Source organism: Cryptomeria japonica, chromosome 1, assembly GCF_030272615.1.
Source record: "Cryptomeria japonica chromosome 1, Sugi_1.0, whole genome shotgun sequence".
In the NCBI taxonomy this organism is placed as follows: domain Eukaryota; kingdom Viridiplantae; phylum Streptophyta; class Pinopsida; order Cupressales; family Cupressaceae; genus Cryptomeria; species Cryptomeria japonica.
Window position 1 is genome coordinate 507152499 of NC_081405.1, and position 18623 is coordinate 507171121.

An 18623-nucleotide genomic window follows, 5' to 3' on the forward strand; every position below is an offset into this window, starting at 1 on the left:
TCAAACCATAAAAAAAAATGTATTGGTGATTTCAACCTATTTTGAAACGATAAAAAAAATATATTGGTGATTTCAACCTTTTTTCAAAACGTAAAAAAAATATATTGGCGATTTCAACCTTCTTTCAAAATGTAAAAAATATATATTGGCAAATAAAAATAGTTTTAAAGCATTAAATTAATTCTATGGGCGAATTAAATCATTCATTGATTTGCAACTTAAAGTGGAACATGAGATAAACTATCACACTAACATTAAAGACATGGAATGAAAAGCTGATTGAAGAATTTTAAATCAATTCATGACATAAGGTAAAGCCTTATTAAGAGAGGTTGTCAATGACATAAGTTAAAACCTTATTAGGTGCATGATCATCACTACCACAAGCCATAAGAGAGGTATGATCAATCTCATGGACAAGTAAATTGAATGAACCCTAAACAAGATGTAATAATGAAACACAAATGAGGGTAGATCCAAAATCTAATCAAATCTAATATAAAAAGAATGCAATCATAAAATCAGATCTCAAAAAAATCACACTTTCATAATCAAAGGCAAACAAGAAAACATATTCACCCACAATGAATCAACTATTATAATTGGAAGGTCGCTTCATCAAGACAACATCAAGACAACAAACTAGTGCCTTATCTAGGGCATAGAGTCACTTACAATTCAAAGACAACTTGATAATAAACTTCAATAAGATTCATTTGCGGATAAACATGAATGAATATGCCATTACATACACAACCCAGATTCATACAAATGATATAATCATCAGGTTTGTATTAAAAAAAATGATTTCACTGAAACTGCCCCAAGAACTTTAATTCTTTCCTTGAAATAAATCCTAGAACAATTCAATAATCTGCCTTGCACACACGTAAATTGAAAAACCCCTGACCATTCAATTCACAGTGAAAACATAAATTCAACACAAAGGCAATTATGTGAAGATTTCAAACTGCAAATGATATTATATTCGTATCGATATCAAAAAGTAAATTCAAAATGCGATTCAACTATGCACTTATCAAATTCTTGAACTATTATCACTGTATCGGAGTTTTCAACATCAATAGAAGTGGCCAACTGGCCATCCCTCTCTACCAATCCAAAAAAAGAAGTGGTCATCCCTCTCAAATTAATCATGGAATCCTTTTATAAGATGAGGATGCAACAAGCTTAGGATTACTTTGAGGAATCTTGGGTAACAACATGACATGTCTTCTTTTTCTTTAGCATGGCTTGCCACCTGTCCATCTCTTTGTCTGTTGGCCAATTGAATGCCTTTACCTCTTCCAACTTTGCAACTGACTCTGCCCTTCTGGCATCTGTAACTGCCCTGGCCTCAACAATAAACTTTGTATGGTCAACCTCAACCTTGAACAATGAATCAAGCATACCGTTAAGGAAATCAACATCAACCTGATCATCTATATGTTTGATTATTTCTTCTCCCTCCAGAATCAAATCAAATTTGTTGGTCCAGTTAGAAACTGATTTCAATTCTCCATTAATACCATAAATTGAAGGCACCAATGTACTATAACCTTCCCCAAATGTCTGCAATTTTTTATTTATAAGCACATCCTTCCCTGTGAAAAATGAGTGTTTTATTGATTACCTCCACCATGTCTTTAGTGTCACTAATCTTGGGAGGGAACTCGTCACTATACAACATTGCAATATCCAACTGATCCATTAATCTGTTTCTTCCTGTCCAAACATTGAACAAAGTTCCAAGAAAAGCGATAGCCTTAGAGGATTTTTACTTGCCTCTTTCAAAGAAATGTGCAATTCATGCACTGCCATCAATTTTCCTTTCAATACGTTAATCCTGTGTTTCAGAATTTCTAAAACAACAGAGATAGCCTTGACATTTTGTTCCTTTTCAAGCTTTTCAATTTTCTCTATGTATTCCTCCATTTTTGTTGTCACATCAGCTCGTATTTCTTGTACTTGTTCCGTAATCTGCATTGGAGGGGGCTCATTTGCAATTTTTTCTTTCAACTCCACTAACTCTTCCTCTAGAGCGGCCTTCTTCATCAATTTTTATTCATATTTTTTAGCTAATGCAATCATTTGGTTATATGTTTCTGTGTATCTTCTTGACAAATCCTCTTATTTTGATAAATTTAGGAAAGGAACTTGAGTAAAAAATGAGGCAATCTCCATGTCGCTTGTGTTCTGCAAATTCCAAAATCATTTTGTCAGCTTTCTTTTCAACTTGGATATTTACAAGGTGGGGCTTTTGAGTGGAAGGGGCCAACGACCAAGCAGCAAGTGTATTTGACTTAGTATTAAATCTTGATCCTCTTATTACATCTCCAATTTCAAATTCAGTTTTAAACAATGGGTCCTCTTGCTTCCTAATCCGATCAATAATAAAAATAGACCGGATATCCCAGTCAGGCATCACAATCACACCAGTATTCTTAACGAATTGTCTTGCCTGATCCACAATTATTTGCTCCCTATCAGGATCATATTCCTGCAGTGCCTTGACAATCTCCTCATTCTTTTCTACATTTCCTTCCTCCATGATCAAATTTTGTCTTAATTGATTTTGTTCAACCTTCTCAGAAAACTTTTAAATTCATCTAACGTAATAAAGTCATCATCTTTCATGAACTCATTTGATAACATCACACACTCATCAAGGCCTTGAGAAAGGGCTTCATTTGCTTCTCTGAGATGTGTCCTTATTTGATGAAAGTAGTGTCCTTGTTCTGTAACAATTTCTCTAGTAGGGTCTCTCCTCACAATTTCACCCACCTCTTTGGTTTTTTGTTTCTTTGCAGGTGGCACTCGGGCAGATTGAACTTCATCCCCACTCTCTACATCATCAACAAACACAATAAGTGGCCTCTTGCCACGTGAAGATTGTCCATCTTGGGAGTCTTGCTGCTGAGAAATCACTTCTGGAATTTGAGGCATTTGTTCCATCAAAGTTTCATATAAACTCAACATTCTGTTAATTCTCTCCAAGTACAGGTTATTAGGGCAAAAACCTAAGAAACTAGGGTCAACATCCTTCAATTTTGCTTCAACTCTCATCAAATTGTTCCATTTTCTTCTCCTTTCTTGTACTTCCTCTTTTCTCAACAAATTTATAACCACATCTTTATCATCCAATGGTTTATGGTCCTTTATTGTGGCCCAAAGTGTCATTTTTGGCAATGCACGTCTAATAAATTGTTCAACAACATTAACCAGCCTATACTGTTTAAGGAAATTGTTTACTTTATCAAAGGATTTCCTACCAAAGGTAAAATCAGACACAACCTAGAGCCTAGGAAGAAAAGAACCCTTCCCGTGTCTCTCAAGGAATTCTTTTTCAACTAGGGTCAATTGCCAAATAAACTCCCTAAAAGCAATCCTAACTGGAACAAATTTTGGTAAAATATGGGGAGGCCGATCAAGACACCCATAGAATCTGATCACAGTAAAGTTATCAAAAAAGAAAAAGTCCCCCCCAGGTATGTGAAATAGACTAATTTGGAACAAACTGGCAAGGTCTCAAAACTCTCCTAAAATTAATTGACAATCTTTCCCTATCTATTCCTAGCATTTCCATAATTGGAAAAACAATCCAATTTTCATAGTAAAGGAAAGAAGAATAGGGAGAACTACTGTCCCAAACCTGGGTCCATCTTTGTATTGGCATTAAGACACCAAATTCTTCTTTGAACAACTCCAATTCTTTATCCATGAACTTAACATTATAGAACAAGATTAAATGCATCAACAATGAATAATGCTTAGATGTAGGGCTGGGTGCACCACTCTAAATTTCAACTAGAGCATTATGAATGTGTTCAACCACATAGCCCACATAATCATAATCTTTGTTAACCTCTGGGTGTTGAATGTCCATAGCCATCATCAGTAATTCAGCTGACACTATTGAATCTCCATCAAAACCCAACACTCTGCATAATCCATAGATTGTACAATGCATATAATGGTGGAAAGGTGTGATGTCAAATGGTGGCTCGATACTATTTGGAATTCTAATTGGTTTCCCATCCACCCTAGGCATGTATCTGGGCATTTCATGCTTCTTGATAACACCATTGTATTTGTCATAATCCTTTGCAATCCGCTCCAAATCTATATCTGTACATGCAGCACCAGTAATATGGAAAGCTTCAACAAAGCTAGCTTTTTTAATTGAAACTAGGGCAGACTGGTTCTTTCTTCTGATTACCCTAGATACTGGGCAATATCGTTTGGCCAACTCTTTGATCAAATCCACATCAACATACACATCTCACACAATTAACTTTTCCATATTTAAATCCCAAGGGTTTGACATCAACACACCCTTAACCCTATTATTCTAGAAATAATGAAACAGAGCAGTACCGGACATATAAAGTGTGGTTGGGTTTCTACATTGGCTCCATAAATCTTTCCATGCCATTTCATTTGTATTCAAAGAAATGGAAGTCCCTGGTAGCAAATCTACAAATTCTTCTTTGTATTTCTTATCCTTCTTTTCCTTAGTGGCCTTGGGCTTGGAACCTCCACTTGTCATCGCCTTGCTCATTTTAGCTGCAGGAGAAAAACTTAACCAATTTTCTAAAATTTTCCCACACCCAACACTTTGAATTCTCCAACGTTGTTGCAGAGCTCAATTCATTGGATTAACTTGAAGATAGAATACAATTATACAAAATCTCGGTTCGATTATGTAATTTATGGTGGTTGAGCGTCGTCACTTCTCTCATTAATTGGCACACTTGCATGAACTAGCTACTGTGGCATTAATTGAAAGCTGAAGTACTGGTGTAAAATTTGAATTCATGCCCTTTTATTTGATTATCATTCAAAAATTTTACAAAACCTAACAAACAAGTCCACGTGTCAATCCCTGATTGCTTAGCACCCCTTTTTCTCTTTTCTATCTCAGTTAGTTTTCAGAGTGTCACTCAAGAACGTGGCAATAGCTCGCAATCTCACATGATGAACTGCACTTCCTTCAATCTCCTTCGCGAGCTAGCGACCAAGCCATTCCCCATCTTTAATCACACACTCATAGCCTGCTATAACAATTTTGAAAGTAACTGACGAGTTAGTGAAAATGGTACCAAATCCTCTTAATCGCAAGCTTGCAACCCCTTTTACAAATCCTCAAAGAATCTCGCGAGTGAGCGACAGTCATTGATCTTCATCAAGCCCTTCAATCACAACCTCATAACAATAATTGGAATATTCTTTCTTTACCTACGAGCTGGCGACCACTGCAAATCTAACAAAACAACTTATTTCATTGCAAGCTCGCAACTCAAAGCTTAACTTGACTTAAAACCTTGTGAGCCCATGACAACAAGACACTTAACCATCATCGCATGCTCGCAACACTTTTTGACTTAAGACTTACAAACATGTGAGCATGCCACGACCATAAAATCAAACCAAAAATTACTTGTTGCCAAATCACAATATAAAATGCTAAACAACTTCAAAACCTGCAAGTAAGCAACCAAACCAACTAAGCTGCGATACCAACCACATCGCATGATCGCAAATTAAAATGAATTAACTGCGAACACCTCACGACCTTGCGATAACATAAAATCACACCATCACAACCTCACAACATAAAATGGTCAAGTGCAAAACATCTTGCAAGGTAGCGATAACTAAAATATCCCAATATTCGCAACCTCGCGACTTAAACTGACTTGATGACAAAGGACTTGCGAGCTAGTGATAACCATAAAATCTCAAACTATTTATCTCTTAACCGCAGCGACCCAATGAGTACCAACAAAAATTGATAGTCGCTCACTCTCCAATGTTTTATGTTACCTTCATAAATAGGCACGAGCAGTGGCACAACATGTTCATTAAAAAAAGATGAGACACGTGGTAGTGACACAACATCTCCATTTCTCGATCTGACAACACTTAGCAATTCTTGACCTCGCGAGTTGGTGACAAGGCAATTTTTTTGTTGCTAACACTTCACTCGCTAGCTTGTAGTTTGATCAAGTCTAAAGACATTTAACCTCGCGAGTTGGCGATAACCATAAAACTTAACCACAAACTGTCAAGTCTCTAACTCGCGACCTAAAGATGCTAGCATTAAACAAACATGAGAGCCGACGATAAATGTATGAAATGACTTACTCGCTAGCTCTCGCAGCTATAATCATGACATCAAACCAACTTGAGACCTCATGACCAAAGCAATTTCATTAACAATCTCTAGCTCGCTAACATAAAATGCTAACACCCAAAAAACTAGAGACCTCGCGATTTAAACCCAAACCAACACTCGCTAACTTGCTAACTCGCCACTTAAATTGTTAAATATGAAATTGATCTGGGAGTTAGAGATGAAACATTAAACATGTCTGACCAACCTTTTGACCACACTTGACGTTGACATGGACAAATAAAGAGAGGACAACACATATTTTCAACACATGACAACTTCGGTTTACTAGCCAACTAAGGCAAAAAAAAAACACAAAACCCTAATCACAATGAACATGACCAAAAATCGCGAAAATATACTTCCATAAAACCAGAGGATAAACCCACGACATGAATCGAAGCTCAACATGACTTAGCCAAAACTTTTGCAGTCCTAATAGGAGTTGGCATTTTGGAAAAATGGAAAAAATGTTGTTTTAACATCATGTTAAGCATTTAATGTAGAACAGTAGAAAGGTTCTAATAGCTATGCAATATAAATAATTTTATGGATCTTGTGACACAAATTGTTGCATTTCATGTTCAACATAATGTGGAACCAATTTACTAATAATTCAATTGTTTACTAATAATTCAGAAACTATATTCTAATTTTTTACTAATAATTCAAATTCACAATTAAAAATATGAAATAAGTATCCTTTTTGATTGACAAATTCAAGGAATACAATATCAAAAATCATCAATGACAACTATGGTATTGAAAATTGTAATATGACTCAAGAACTGTAGTATAAATACCTATAAACTGACCGCTAATTCACTTCAGTGACTTAGTTTGAGGCTTCTATATTTCAAATGGACTTAAGATCCTGAACCTAACTAGTACTAATAGGTTCATCTTCATTCTAAGTTGGGTATTCAAAAATTTATTCGTCTTCATGCTGACTCTGTGTCTGAGATCCATCATTTGTCTCAGCACTAGTAGTAGCACCACCAGCTTTTAAAGTGTTGCACAACCCTCATCTTTCAGGCATGGAATTCCAGATTGCCAGTGCCCTATCATATGGAAAATCTCTAACATTATACTGAGTTATAAACAACCTCATGCAAGTTTCCAAATTTTTGCCTAATTTTTTTTCTGATCTTTGATTTCAAAAGATCTAATGCATTGAAAACTCTCTCATCTTCCACCGACCCCAATATCATTGTTTGACATAAATCAACAAGTTTGAAATATTCTAGTATTGAATTATGCAATACTTCACTTCGATCTATCCTTTTCCAAAGCCTTGTGATTGATCTAGGTTCAAATGGATTCTCAAAGTTTTCCAACTGTTGTTTCATACACAATGCAAAGCGTTTACATTGATTTTTAAGATGATTTGAATTTAAAATTCCTTCTATTGGTTGTCCATTGAAATATGCATCTTTTGATAATGTCAATATCAATTCCTCTAGTTTTTTATGAAACACCTTTGCGTCATTTGGATTATCTCCAAATGAATGCCAAAATTGAGGATACACACAACCCATGGCTTCAAGTATTTCTTCTCGAGGGAATCTTTCACGAACCTTAGTTGAAATTCGTATGCAATAGGCTTCAAATTATCACTAAGAGATTTAACAATCCTGTCAAAATCTTCCTTTTTAACTGGTAGTGCTTTACCTTGTTTGCTCGTCTTAGATTGGTGCACTGGTATCTGAAATCCTTTTACAAAGACACATAACTCATTTTTTGCGTTGAAATATAATTTTTTTTCAGCATGATTCAAATTTGTAATTATCTGCCACCTAAAAAAATTGGGCTTTGCCCTATATAGACCATTCAGGGCCAAGCATGTCATTTTATGTAGAGTGATATACTCATTGATATACATAGTTTTGTCTTGCACTTTCTTAACAAGTTTGTTCATTATATCCAGCATGGGGAGAATACTAGCTAAAGTTAACCAAGTCTCTATATCACTTAACTTATGTAAGAGATCAAGAGCTTTGTCTACTGTGAGGCGTTGCTCGTACATTAGTCCAATCAAGGATTGATACTCTATTAGAACTCGTTCCGTTGGTCCATGCAAGGAGATCCATTTGGTCTCAACATCCATGAGAAGCTTGTTTCCTGTTGTTACTCCCTCAGCAAAAATTTGAAATTCTGCAAAACATTTAGGACTTCGACATAAGTATGAGTGGAGCTCGTGGACTAGATCTTCAACTTTTGACATTATAGGGAAATTGCTTACAATTCTATATGCTAAATTCATTCGATGGGCCATGCAATGAATGCCAAGCATGTATGGTGCAATACTAGTTTGTAATCTTGCACAAAGATCGGTCTTTTGACCTTTCATTACTGTAGCTCCATCAACTCCAACACACACCAACTTCTTGGCAATTGTCAAGTCATCCATACCAGCAATTTCATTCAAAACTTTCTTAACTTCCAAATATAATTTTTTTGCTGTTGAATTGCCCCTCATTTTACAAAGACGGAGTAGATGAGCTCGACAGACGTGTTCTTTTACAGTATACACATGCATACAGACACAAGCAGTGTTATCTACCGCAGTAACTTCATCTATGGATAATGAAATGAATTTTGACTCTTTTACACTCTCGTGTAAATTTTTCTTTTCCACCTCAGCCAGACAATTTGCCATTTCCCATCCAATGTTTATTGACCAAGGTGACATAGGATAGTGAGGAACATTCAAAAAAGATAATAAATTACTATATTATGGGAAATCTTTCATAGGACGCCCTGTCGATAGAATATGAAAAATAACACTCATTTGAATAGTCTTTGCTAGGTTTGCATCTTTCACTGCATGTTCAAGCCCAACCTTGATTGTATTTCCACTATTACCAATCAGTGTCATTTTGTGGTTATGCTCTTCATATTCTGCGACACACTTAACATGAAGACTTTCTTCCTTCGATTTCCATCTTACTACTGGTGTTTCCTTTCTGTCTATGATATATTTTTCATAAACCTTACCAATATGCTTTTCTATGGTGTCAAGCTTTAGCTGCATCTTCTTCTCTCTTTTAGTTTTCCAGCTACAAATCTTACATCTACATTTTGTTGGTTGTTCATCATTGTTTGGGACTGGTTCAATGAATGGGTACTTTGCTACCCAATCAATCTTAAAACTCCTTATCATTTCCCACTCCTGCCCTATTTTTACTTTCCTTTTTCTTTTCTTCCTACCAACATCATCTCCAGTACTAGCATTTTCATCTAAGTGAATTATCTCATTGTGTGTATCCCTTAGAACATCTTCTGTCGTGCCGGTATTGTCTTCCTCATTTGATGCATTTAACTCAATGACAATCCCATCTTGTGGTGGTGGTGAGCTGCTGTGAATGGCTTCTGCAATTGCAATTGCAGAAGTTGATGGACCAGAAACTTTGCCAATTCCAAAGTAAGACTTTATGGTAGTATCTCTAAGTTTTGGGCATTTTGATGACCTCCCAATCCCTTCAGTTTCACTGCCCTGAGGAGTCTTACCCTTGTCTGACATCCCAATCCCTTCACCACCCCGAGGAGTCTCAATCGCACCCTTGTCTAACATCTCAATCCCTTCACCACCCTGAGGAGTCTCACCCATGTCTGACATCTTGACCTCTCACTACGAATTAAAAATAATACTATTAAGTATGAAAAAATGATTACTCACCTTTATGCCTTCTCAATTCTTTGAATCAAGAATCAGGAATGCCTGGGCCTGTGTTGTAGGATTGTAACTCTGGCCCTCCGCCCTACAATCAACTTCGACGTTCCAACTCAAATTGCAGAATGCGAATCGAGAGCTCCCAAATTTACTAATCAGACACAAACGAATTGTAAGAAAGTGTGTTTCAAACTTTCAATTGTATTTATATCAATCCATGATTGCATTTTTGGCGAATTTTGTGGGTGTTTCAAAATGCATCTTGATTTAAGTGGGGCGAAATGGGTCCTCAAATGCTTATAATGTTTTAATTGTTATTGGCAAATTGGGCCTCATTATGCTTAATGTGAGATTTAACAATAGGTGAAATGGACCGACGCGTGCAATGAAGATTTAATTTACCATTGGCGAAATAGGTCCTGGGTACAGGGTTGTTTTACTATTTTTGGCGAATAACGAAGGTGATCTAATACCCACGTCCGAGTGATTCTAGGCGAATATTACGTGCATCAACGTGGAACGGTATGTGGTCAATGGCGAAGCCAGAATACAGTGGACCGTCAACCCTAAAATTCTGGGCGATTTGACCACTGTGTTGCCCCAGACTATTTGCCAGATTCGCCACTAAAAAACTCTCTGATTTCAACATAATTTAGATTTATGGTCTTGGTTTGATTTTGCAAATAGGTTCAAATCTGTGGGTGTGAAGATCACTTTCATAGGCATAAAAGTGAAATAATACATTAGACATCAAATTTATCAATCTCAAAGTGATCATTTGATAAGTTCCAATTTCATATCACATTGATAAATCATAAACAAATCTTTATTGAAACTAAAACTAAATAACCATCAATTTCTCTAATATAATTAATTCTAACTCTAAACATTTATTTACTATAATACTGAATTATATATATTTAGTTGAACATTTTTAAATTTAAAGTCATCATTGTCATTATGTTCTAGAATATTAAAAGTAAGTTATTTTCATTTAAAAATATAAAATGTTTAAAGATTGACAATTTAAAACAAAATTAAAATTTATCATCATTTTAAATAATATATTTTTTCCTTCTCTTTTTTAAATTTAAAGTCATCAATGTCATGGATAAAACATATTCTATAATAAAAATTATTTTTTATAAAAAACTAAAAACTATATGTATTTGTACCAACAGTAACTGTTTTTGGATTAGATTGTGTAAAAATTTTTGTATCAAGTTTCCTATCACAATCTTGATCCATCATCGAGATGTTAGAGAGCAAACAAAGATGAAAAATGGTCAAGTAGCATTTTTAACCTCTCAGGTCTGCTTCTTGACCATTTTTCATCCTTGTTTGCTCTCTAATATCCTGATGATGGATCATAGAGTGTGATCCAAAATGTTGATGAATTATTTTTACACAATCTAATCCAGAAACAGTTGATTCCAATCATAAGAATTGTGGAAACTTCATGTCTATTATATTTATTCGTTTTCAACTGAAACAATAAACATACAATTCATATCAATATCAGATTAAAAAAAACTGACAGACTTATATCCCCTGATCAAATCGGGACCATCAATAGAAAATATATATATATATATATTTTTAAAAATAGTTATAGAGATATAACACAGATTCAAAGAAAAGGACAGACCAATGCCCGCTGATTAGGATGAGTCATCAATGATAAGAAACAAAAATCTCATTTTTTTTTTTGAAGTTATAGAAATCAACACAGATTCAGAAACTGACTGAACCATGCCCACTGATACAGACAGTCATCCACAAGAAGAAATAAAACGTCACAAGATACCCTGGCAGGAAGCCAACTCTCCTACCATGTCAAAATGGTAACCTGATGAATTTGAATTTGCATACAAATCATCCTTTTTATGTTAAACTGCATTGTCACTAACTGGGTTTCTTGATAAAATAACAATTCTATATCAAACTGATGAGATCTGTCAGCTTTCATGGACCATCACATTGACTCTTTTTACACCAACAAAATCCAATCTTTTCAGGACAAGTCGCGGCCACCCTCAAGATGATCGTGGAGACGCCGCTGTCGAGGAGCGGCGAAAAAGGGGCGCCTGAGTCTAATCCCCGCCCCCTCGAACCTTCTCCTCCTCGGCCTCTATCGCTTGGGGACTGGTTTCTAATCTCCCCCTCCCGGGTCAGTCGAGCCCCTCTCCTTAACAGTCTTAAAGAGCGCTTGACCCGCCCGCACCTCCGGTAAGTCCTCCGGTCCTCTCCTTAAGTCGGGTAGATTGACCCCTGGGAGCCTATCTATCGGAGTTTGTTTCATTAAGATCCTTTGGACCCGTTGCAGATCCTACGTTTCTCTAGCCCAGGCGGAACTTGCAATAGTATAATTACGAATCTACGGAGGAGTAGGAAATGATTGTACACCAATGACTTGCACTCTCACTATAAGAGTGAATAATAGTTTTTCCTTTCTCCTTGACACTCCATTAGACCTCTTTGACTATCCTCTATGCTAGTGACCTATTGCATATGCATATGCCTATAACTAGTTTTCTCTACATTTAGGCATTAGAACCAAATTGTGTGGTTTCTCTAATGCCACATGGTGTAGCATAGTTTTAAGTGCACCCTTTTGTATCACCAATAATTTGTACACTACCGAGAAGCACATGCACCATTGAACATAGTTTCATATTGTGTAATCTTGGATGTTTCTCCTTGTGTCACGTGCATGGGATGACTCTAACTCAAAAGCCACTAGCCACTCCTTAGTTTGTGCATTTTTTTTTACATCATGGACCATCTACATAGCATTAAGGACCATTCCACACAATATTGTTGATAGCCTTATCTATGCTCTACACTGCACTTGCATTCCTACACATGCTTATAACACGCAATATAGAGCTTAACACAAACCTTATGCAACATGTCATAGAGAATTGTATAATAGTCTAATGTATCTTGTGGGTTCATTTCATGACATGCGACTTATTAGCACAATGCACTATATAATCTTAATTATTAGAAGATGAAGTGTAACACATGGAAGGTCAAGTGGTTCAAGTTTCATAATGGTCTAGACTATTTTCATGATCATGTAAATTATGAATGTACATAAATAACACAATAGATAGATAGATTTAGTAGACAAACTCCATAAAGACAAAACTACACATCTTCACGTGAGTGTGCCATACACTTAATATACATTAATTAAATAGTCCATTCTAGTTCTAATATTCTTTATTATTTATATTACTTCCACATACAACTCATCTAGGCCTTGACCTAGAGTGTTACCCTAAAACAATCTAAGATCCAAATCAATTTGTATTAGAGTGGTTTATATTGCATGTCTAACTAAATGAGATCAATGTACCTAAGCTTTACTGCCAAACTATGAGATCTATCAAATGATTAGGTACTTCCAAGTCCTTTTAAACACATTCATGGTGGAGGAGTAAGTTATAGTACCTATGATGAACAAAGATCAAATCATGAAGGCTCTTTGAGAACAAAATGCCTTTTTTCTTAGTTGGATCAGAAAAGTTCTCAAAAAGGTGGTTTCATTAATGTAATCATCAAGTAAAGCTTTCAGCAACTAAGTCCCCCTCTATTCTAAGTGAAATTTGACATTTGTGTTTGAGAGTAAAATAGATGTAGATGTTTTAGATAATGGGTTAGATTAGGTAAGTCATATTTTTCTATAAATGACTTGTGGTGAAGAAAAGGTTAAGATTGTGCATTTGAAAGTTTCATTGTCCAAGAAGTGATGGCAAACTCGTGCATTTAGTCTATTAAAAGATATTCACATTATATGTTAAATTAATGATCAAGGTTTGACCAAAGAAGAACCATTTTAGGTTAGCAATCTCCTCGATGGTGTTTATTGACACCACTCTTCTTATACACATGCTCTAGACATCATGGTGAATGGATCTTTGACATCAATTTCAACATAATTTAGATTTATGAACTTAGTTTAATTTTGCAAATACATAATCAAATCTTTATTGAAACTTAAACTAAATACTATTATTATTTGTTAATAATGACCATCAATTTCACTAATATAATTAATTCTAAATCTACATTTATTTGAACATTTTTTAATTTAAAGTCAATGCTATTTATGAATAAAACATATTTTCCCTTATAGATTGATAATTTAAAACAAAAATGAAATTTACCATAATACTAAATAATATATATTTTTCCTTCACCTTTTTCAATTGAAGTCATCATTGTCATTATGAATAAAACATACTTTATAGAAAACTTTTTAATAAAATAATAAGCAATACAATTCATTTTCAGCTGGGGCACCACACATGCGATTGATAACAGATTCAAATAACTGGCGGACCTATGGGCCCTCGATCAGTGTCATCGATAAGAAGAAACAAAACATTTTATCTATTTTTAATAGTTATATATAGATATAATAACACAGATTCAAAAACATTACAGACCAATGTACACAGATTGGGATCAGTCATCGATGATAAGAAACAAAAATCTTATCTTTTTTTAAAGCTATAGATATCAACATATGTTCAGAAACTGACTGAACCATGCCCACTGATACAGACAGTCATCATAAGAAGAAATAAAACGTCACAAGATACCCTGGTAGGCAGCCGATTCTCATACCATGTCAAAATGAAAACCTGATGAATTTGAAGTTGCATACAAGTCATCCTTTTTATGTTAAACTGCATTGCCCCTTCTGAATAGAACTGGGTTTCTTGATAAAATAACAATTCTATATTAAACTGACGAGATCTGTCAGCTTTCATGGACCATCCCATTGAATCTTTTTACACCATAAAAATCCAATCTTGATAGTTGAATGATATGATAGCCAGGCTTATCTCGGTGTATTATTTATATTCTCTTGTGCTACAATTTGTCAAAGGATTGACTGCCTGCAAAAGCTAATTTGTTTGCTTACCCGCGTCTGTATGTTTAATAGGGACATGCACTCACAAGGGATACTGTGGATTGACTCAACATGGTGCATATAGAGGATTTTCATGTGTGGTAGTTAACACTCGTGAAGAACAGTCTCACTGAGAAAAAGGAACGAAATGGCAGAGTTGGAGTGTTCATCCAACCCTGTCATTCATACAAGCAATCTTTCACATTCCAATGGCTGTGAGAATGATGAACACTTCATTCGGACAGGTACTGCATAAAATTCCAATTCTACTGCTCATTCTCTCTATCTTACATTGCAGCGAATTCATTTAAAACACCAATTAATATGGTCTTGTTAAAAGCCAGCTAATTGAATGGGTAATAGCTATAGATTGTCCTTTACATATTCTAATGATGTGGAATACACCAACAATTAGATTTCCATTTGGTGAGCAGGCACATTTTGGACTGCAACAGCTCATATTGTCACAGCAGTGATAGGAGCTGGAGTTTTATCATTGGCATGGAGTGTTGCACAGTTGGGATGGATTGCTGGCCCTACAATCATGATTATTTTTGCTGTCATAACATACTATTCCTCTTGCTTGTTAGCAGATTGTTACAAGTTTCCTGATCCAGTCACTGGACCCAACAGAAACCCTAGATATAGGGATGCTGTCAGACTGTATCTGGGTTCTCTATCTTGCCTTTCGCCCGTTGTAATTCTGTTTCTACCCTATTTTTGTATTATTCATTATAATGGTTGACGAACTTTTATTTTGCTTACCCTGCTCTCTTTGTAGGTACAAAGAAAGCATGGATGTGTGGCCTAGTCCAATATGTGTCCTTGTATGGAATAGGCATTGCTTATACAATCACCACTTCAATAAGCATAAGGTATGTTCTCCTGACAAGGGTTTAAAGGCAATACAGAAGGTTGCCTGTTTCAGCACTACAATGAGATTTTAAAGGCTATACGGAAGATTTTAATGTCAGCCAGAGCTTCATACCCTACCTAACTAACTCACACTCTTCTCCCTGAGTCAATGAAAAGTAGCGACAGCGATTGAGCAAACCCTGTTGCTCAGTAGGAAGAGATAAGAATATGGGGCTTATACCATTTGCATGTCTGTAATGATCCTTTCTGTGATCATGAATAGTCCCCTGGTCTCTGGTAATATGGGTTAGGGCACTCAATGTGTACCACCTTTTGTAGAATTTCTCTACAGCTGAGCTTTAAACTCAAGCATCTTTATAAGATATGCTTGGCATTGGAGGCCTTAGTGTCACCAGATCAAAAGATATTTATTTTATAAGTTTGTGAATAAAATTTGGTGTACGTCTTAAGAAAGCGACTACTCAGCATATTGGAAAATTTAACTGTAGGAGTATGCATATCGACTATTGATGTTCATAATTTGAGCCTTATAGGGTTTTATATTTTAATGTTTGAGTGGAAGAAATACACATGTTTATGGTCTGAGCTGCTTGAGTGGTGAAATATCTTTTTGGGTGGCCATTTCTGTATTGGAATGGCATTTTAATTTTTAGTGGCACTTAAGTACTTTATCATATTACGAAAATTTGAATGCTTTCTACACCTGATCTGGATGGATCGTAATATTGCAGAGCAATCAAGCAATCAGATTGCTATCACAAAAATGGACATGCCTATCATTGCCACTTCTCAGAGAACACCATCATGATCCTTTTTGGATTGACTCAAGTCATCTTATCTCAAATACCAAACTTTCACAATGTTTGGGGATTATCTATAGTTGCAGCCATAATGTCATTTACCTATGCATCAATTGGAGCGGGTCTTGGAATTGGAAAAGTAGTTGGTATTCTTGCATCCTGTTCTATTTCATATTTAGAATGATTTTTTTTGCTTGGGTGTCGTTATGCTGTTACAGCCTATATGCTTAGATCACGGATGTTCAAAATGTGTGATGTTCTGCTTTTGGATTTGATTGTTGAGAGCTTTTTTCATCAACGTTTAGATCACACTCCGTGATCCATCATGAGGATGAGAGAGTGCATAAGGAAAAGAAAAAATCTCTCATCCTGATCATTTTCCCTCTCCTTATGTACTCTCTCATCCTAATGATAGATCATGGAGTGTGATCCTAAACGTTGATGCAAAAAAGCTCTCACACAATCAAATCTAGAAACAACAAAATTAACATACTAGATTGTGGAAATCTCATATCATTAATTTATATCCTTAACCTTTCCCATACAGATTAAAAATTGCATTCAACTAACAAATTTTATCTCTCCTTTTTTTCTTGAAATTGTAGAAAATGGAAAGTTTAGGGGGAGTATTGGTGGAATTAGCACAAGTCCTATCACGTCCACATCACGAAAAGTTTGGCTGGTCCTCCAAGCCATTGGTGACATTGCATTTTCATATCCATACTCTGTGCTTGTCATAGAAATTGAGGTATTAATAGAACTTGTATTCATTTGTATACTAAATTTAATCGACTCAAGTGGGGATTAATACACTTCTTGTGCAGGACACTTTGAAATCAAAACCTCCAGAAAACAAAACTATGAAGAAGGCATCCCTGCTTGTTGTAACCACAACAACTCTATTCTACATGCTCTGTAGTTTCTTTGGGTATGCAGCCTTTGGGGATGATACACCTGGAAACCTCTTGACAGGTTTTGGTTTCTATGAGCCTTATTGGCTGGTTGACTTTGCTAATGCATGCATAGTGGTTCATCTGGTGGGAGCATACCAAGTAAGACTTTTTCCTCCTCCGTCAACTAGCACCTATAAATGTTGGAATCGGCTATTCAGTTAACTAAAACACAATTCATATGAGAGAGAACACTTAACTTTTTTTTAAAACTCTCGTTCATACAGATTACGTTTTAGTTGGCTGGATAGCTAGATTCCCTCCATAAATTTGACATAACATCTCACCTCTTTCCTCTTTGCAGGTATTCTGCCAGCCCCTATTTGCTTTTATTGAAGATTGGTTTTTGAATAAGTGGCCAAATAATGCAATCCTCCATTATGAGTGGGACATACCCATTCCCCTGCTTGGGTTGTATAATGCAAAATTGTTCAGGTTGTTGTGGAGAACAGCATTCGTGATCACAACTACTGTTATTGCCATTTTATTTCCATTCTTCAATCAGGTTCTTGGACTTTTGGGTGCTATTAATTTTTGGCCATTGGCAGTGTACTTTCCAATAGGGATGTACATTGTACACAACAAAGTCCAGATGTGGTCAGTTGACTGGGTTCTTTTGCAAGCTTTCAGCTTTGTTTGTCTTCTCATTTCACTGGCATGTGCTGTTGGATCCATGGAAGGCCTTGTGAAAGGTTAACAGACATAGGAGTTCTTTAAAACCGCCATCATGAATGCAGATTCCAGTGTATAGCAAATTCCTTCAAAGATTATTATTCCTAACTGTAAAACAAATGTATTGTATTAGCAAGAAATTGAATCTGGTTAGTTCTCTTAAAAGCTCAAATAGATGTAAATCCTATTACATGAAAAATGCAGAAATGTGCTTGTATATGTAACTTTGCTGAGGCATAATATATAATTGCCATGATAAACTTTGTTTTCGTCCCTACCTTCCTGAAGTTTTGTTTAATAAAGGATCTACTCTAGTGACTGAAAGATTTGGATCTATGTTCTATTTAAAATGTATAATGAGAACTGCGAAATCTTTCACATCTTCATTTGACATGAAAGGCACATATGAAAATTACAGAAGCAGCACTATCAACACTAGATGGATATCAAGGAATTGGGGTAAATCAAGCATAATGAATTCAAACCTATCTAATTGGTGATATGTACTGAACCATGCAAGATCGTCCCTTCAATTGTTCCATAGGAAACA

At 35.7% G+C, this 18623-nt stretch overlaps 1 protein-coding gene across 1 annotated transcript; it reads left to right on the forward strand.

The window, feature by feature from the left end:
• Nucleotides 1-14291: 14291 nt before the first annotated feature.
• Nucleotides 14292-18373, forward strand: LOC131052271 (amino acid permease 3). Its single transcript, XM_057986896.2, has 8 exons — nucleotides 14292-14465; nucleotides 14809-15020; nucleotides 15210-15446; nucleotides 15557-15650; nucleotides 16383-16597; nucleotides 17057-17199; nucleotides 17276-17503; nucleotides 17706-18373. The coding sequence occupies exons 2-8, from the start codon at nucleotides 14924-14926 to the stop codon at nucleotides 18096-18098; spliced, it is 1407 nt and encodes a 468-aa protein (XP_057842879.2). The 5' UTR covers nucleotides 14292-14465; nucleotides 14809-14923; the 3' UTR covers nucleotides 18099-18373.
• The last annotated feature ends 250 nt before the right edge of the window (nucleotides 18374-18623 follow it).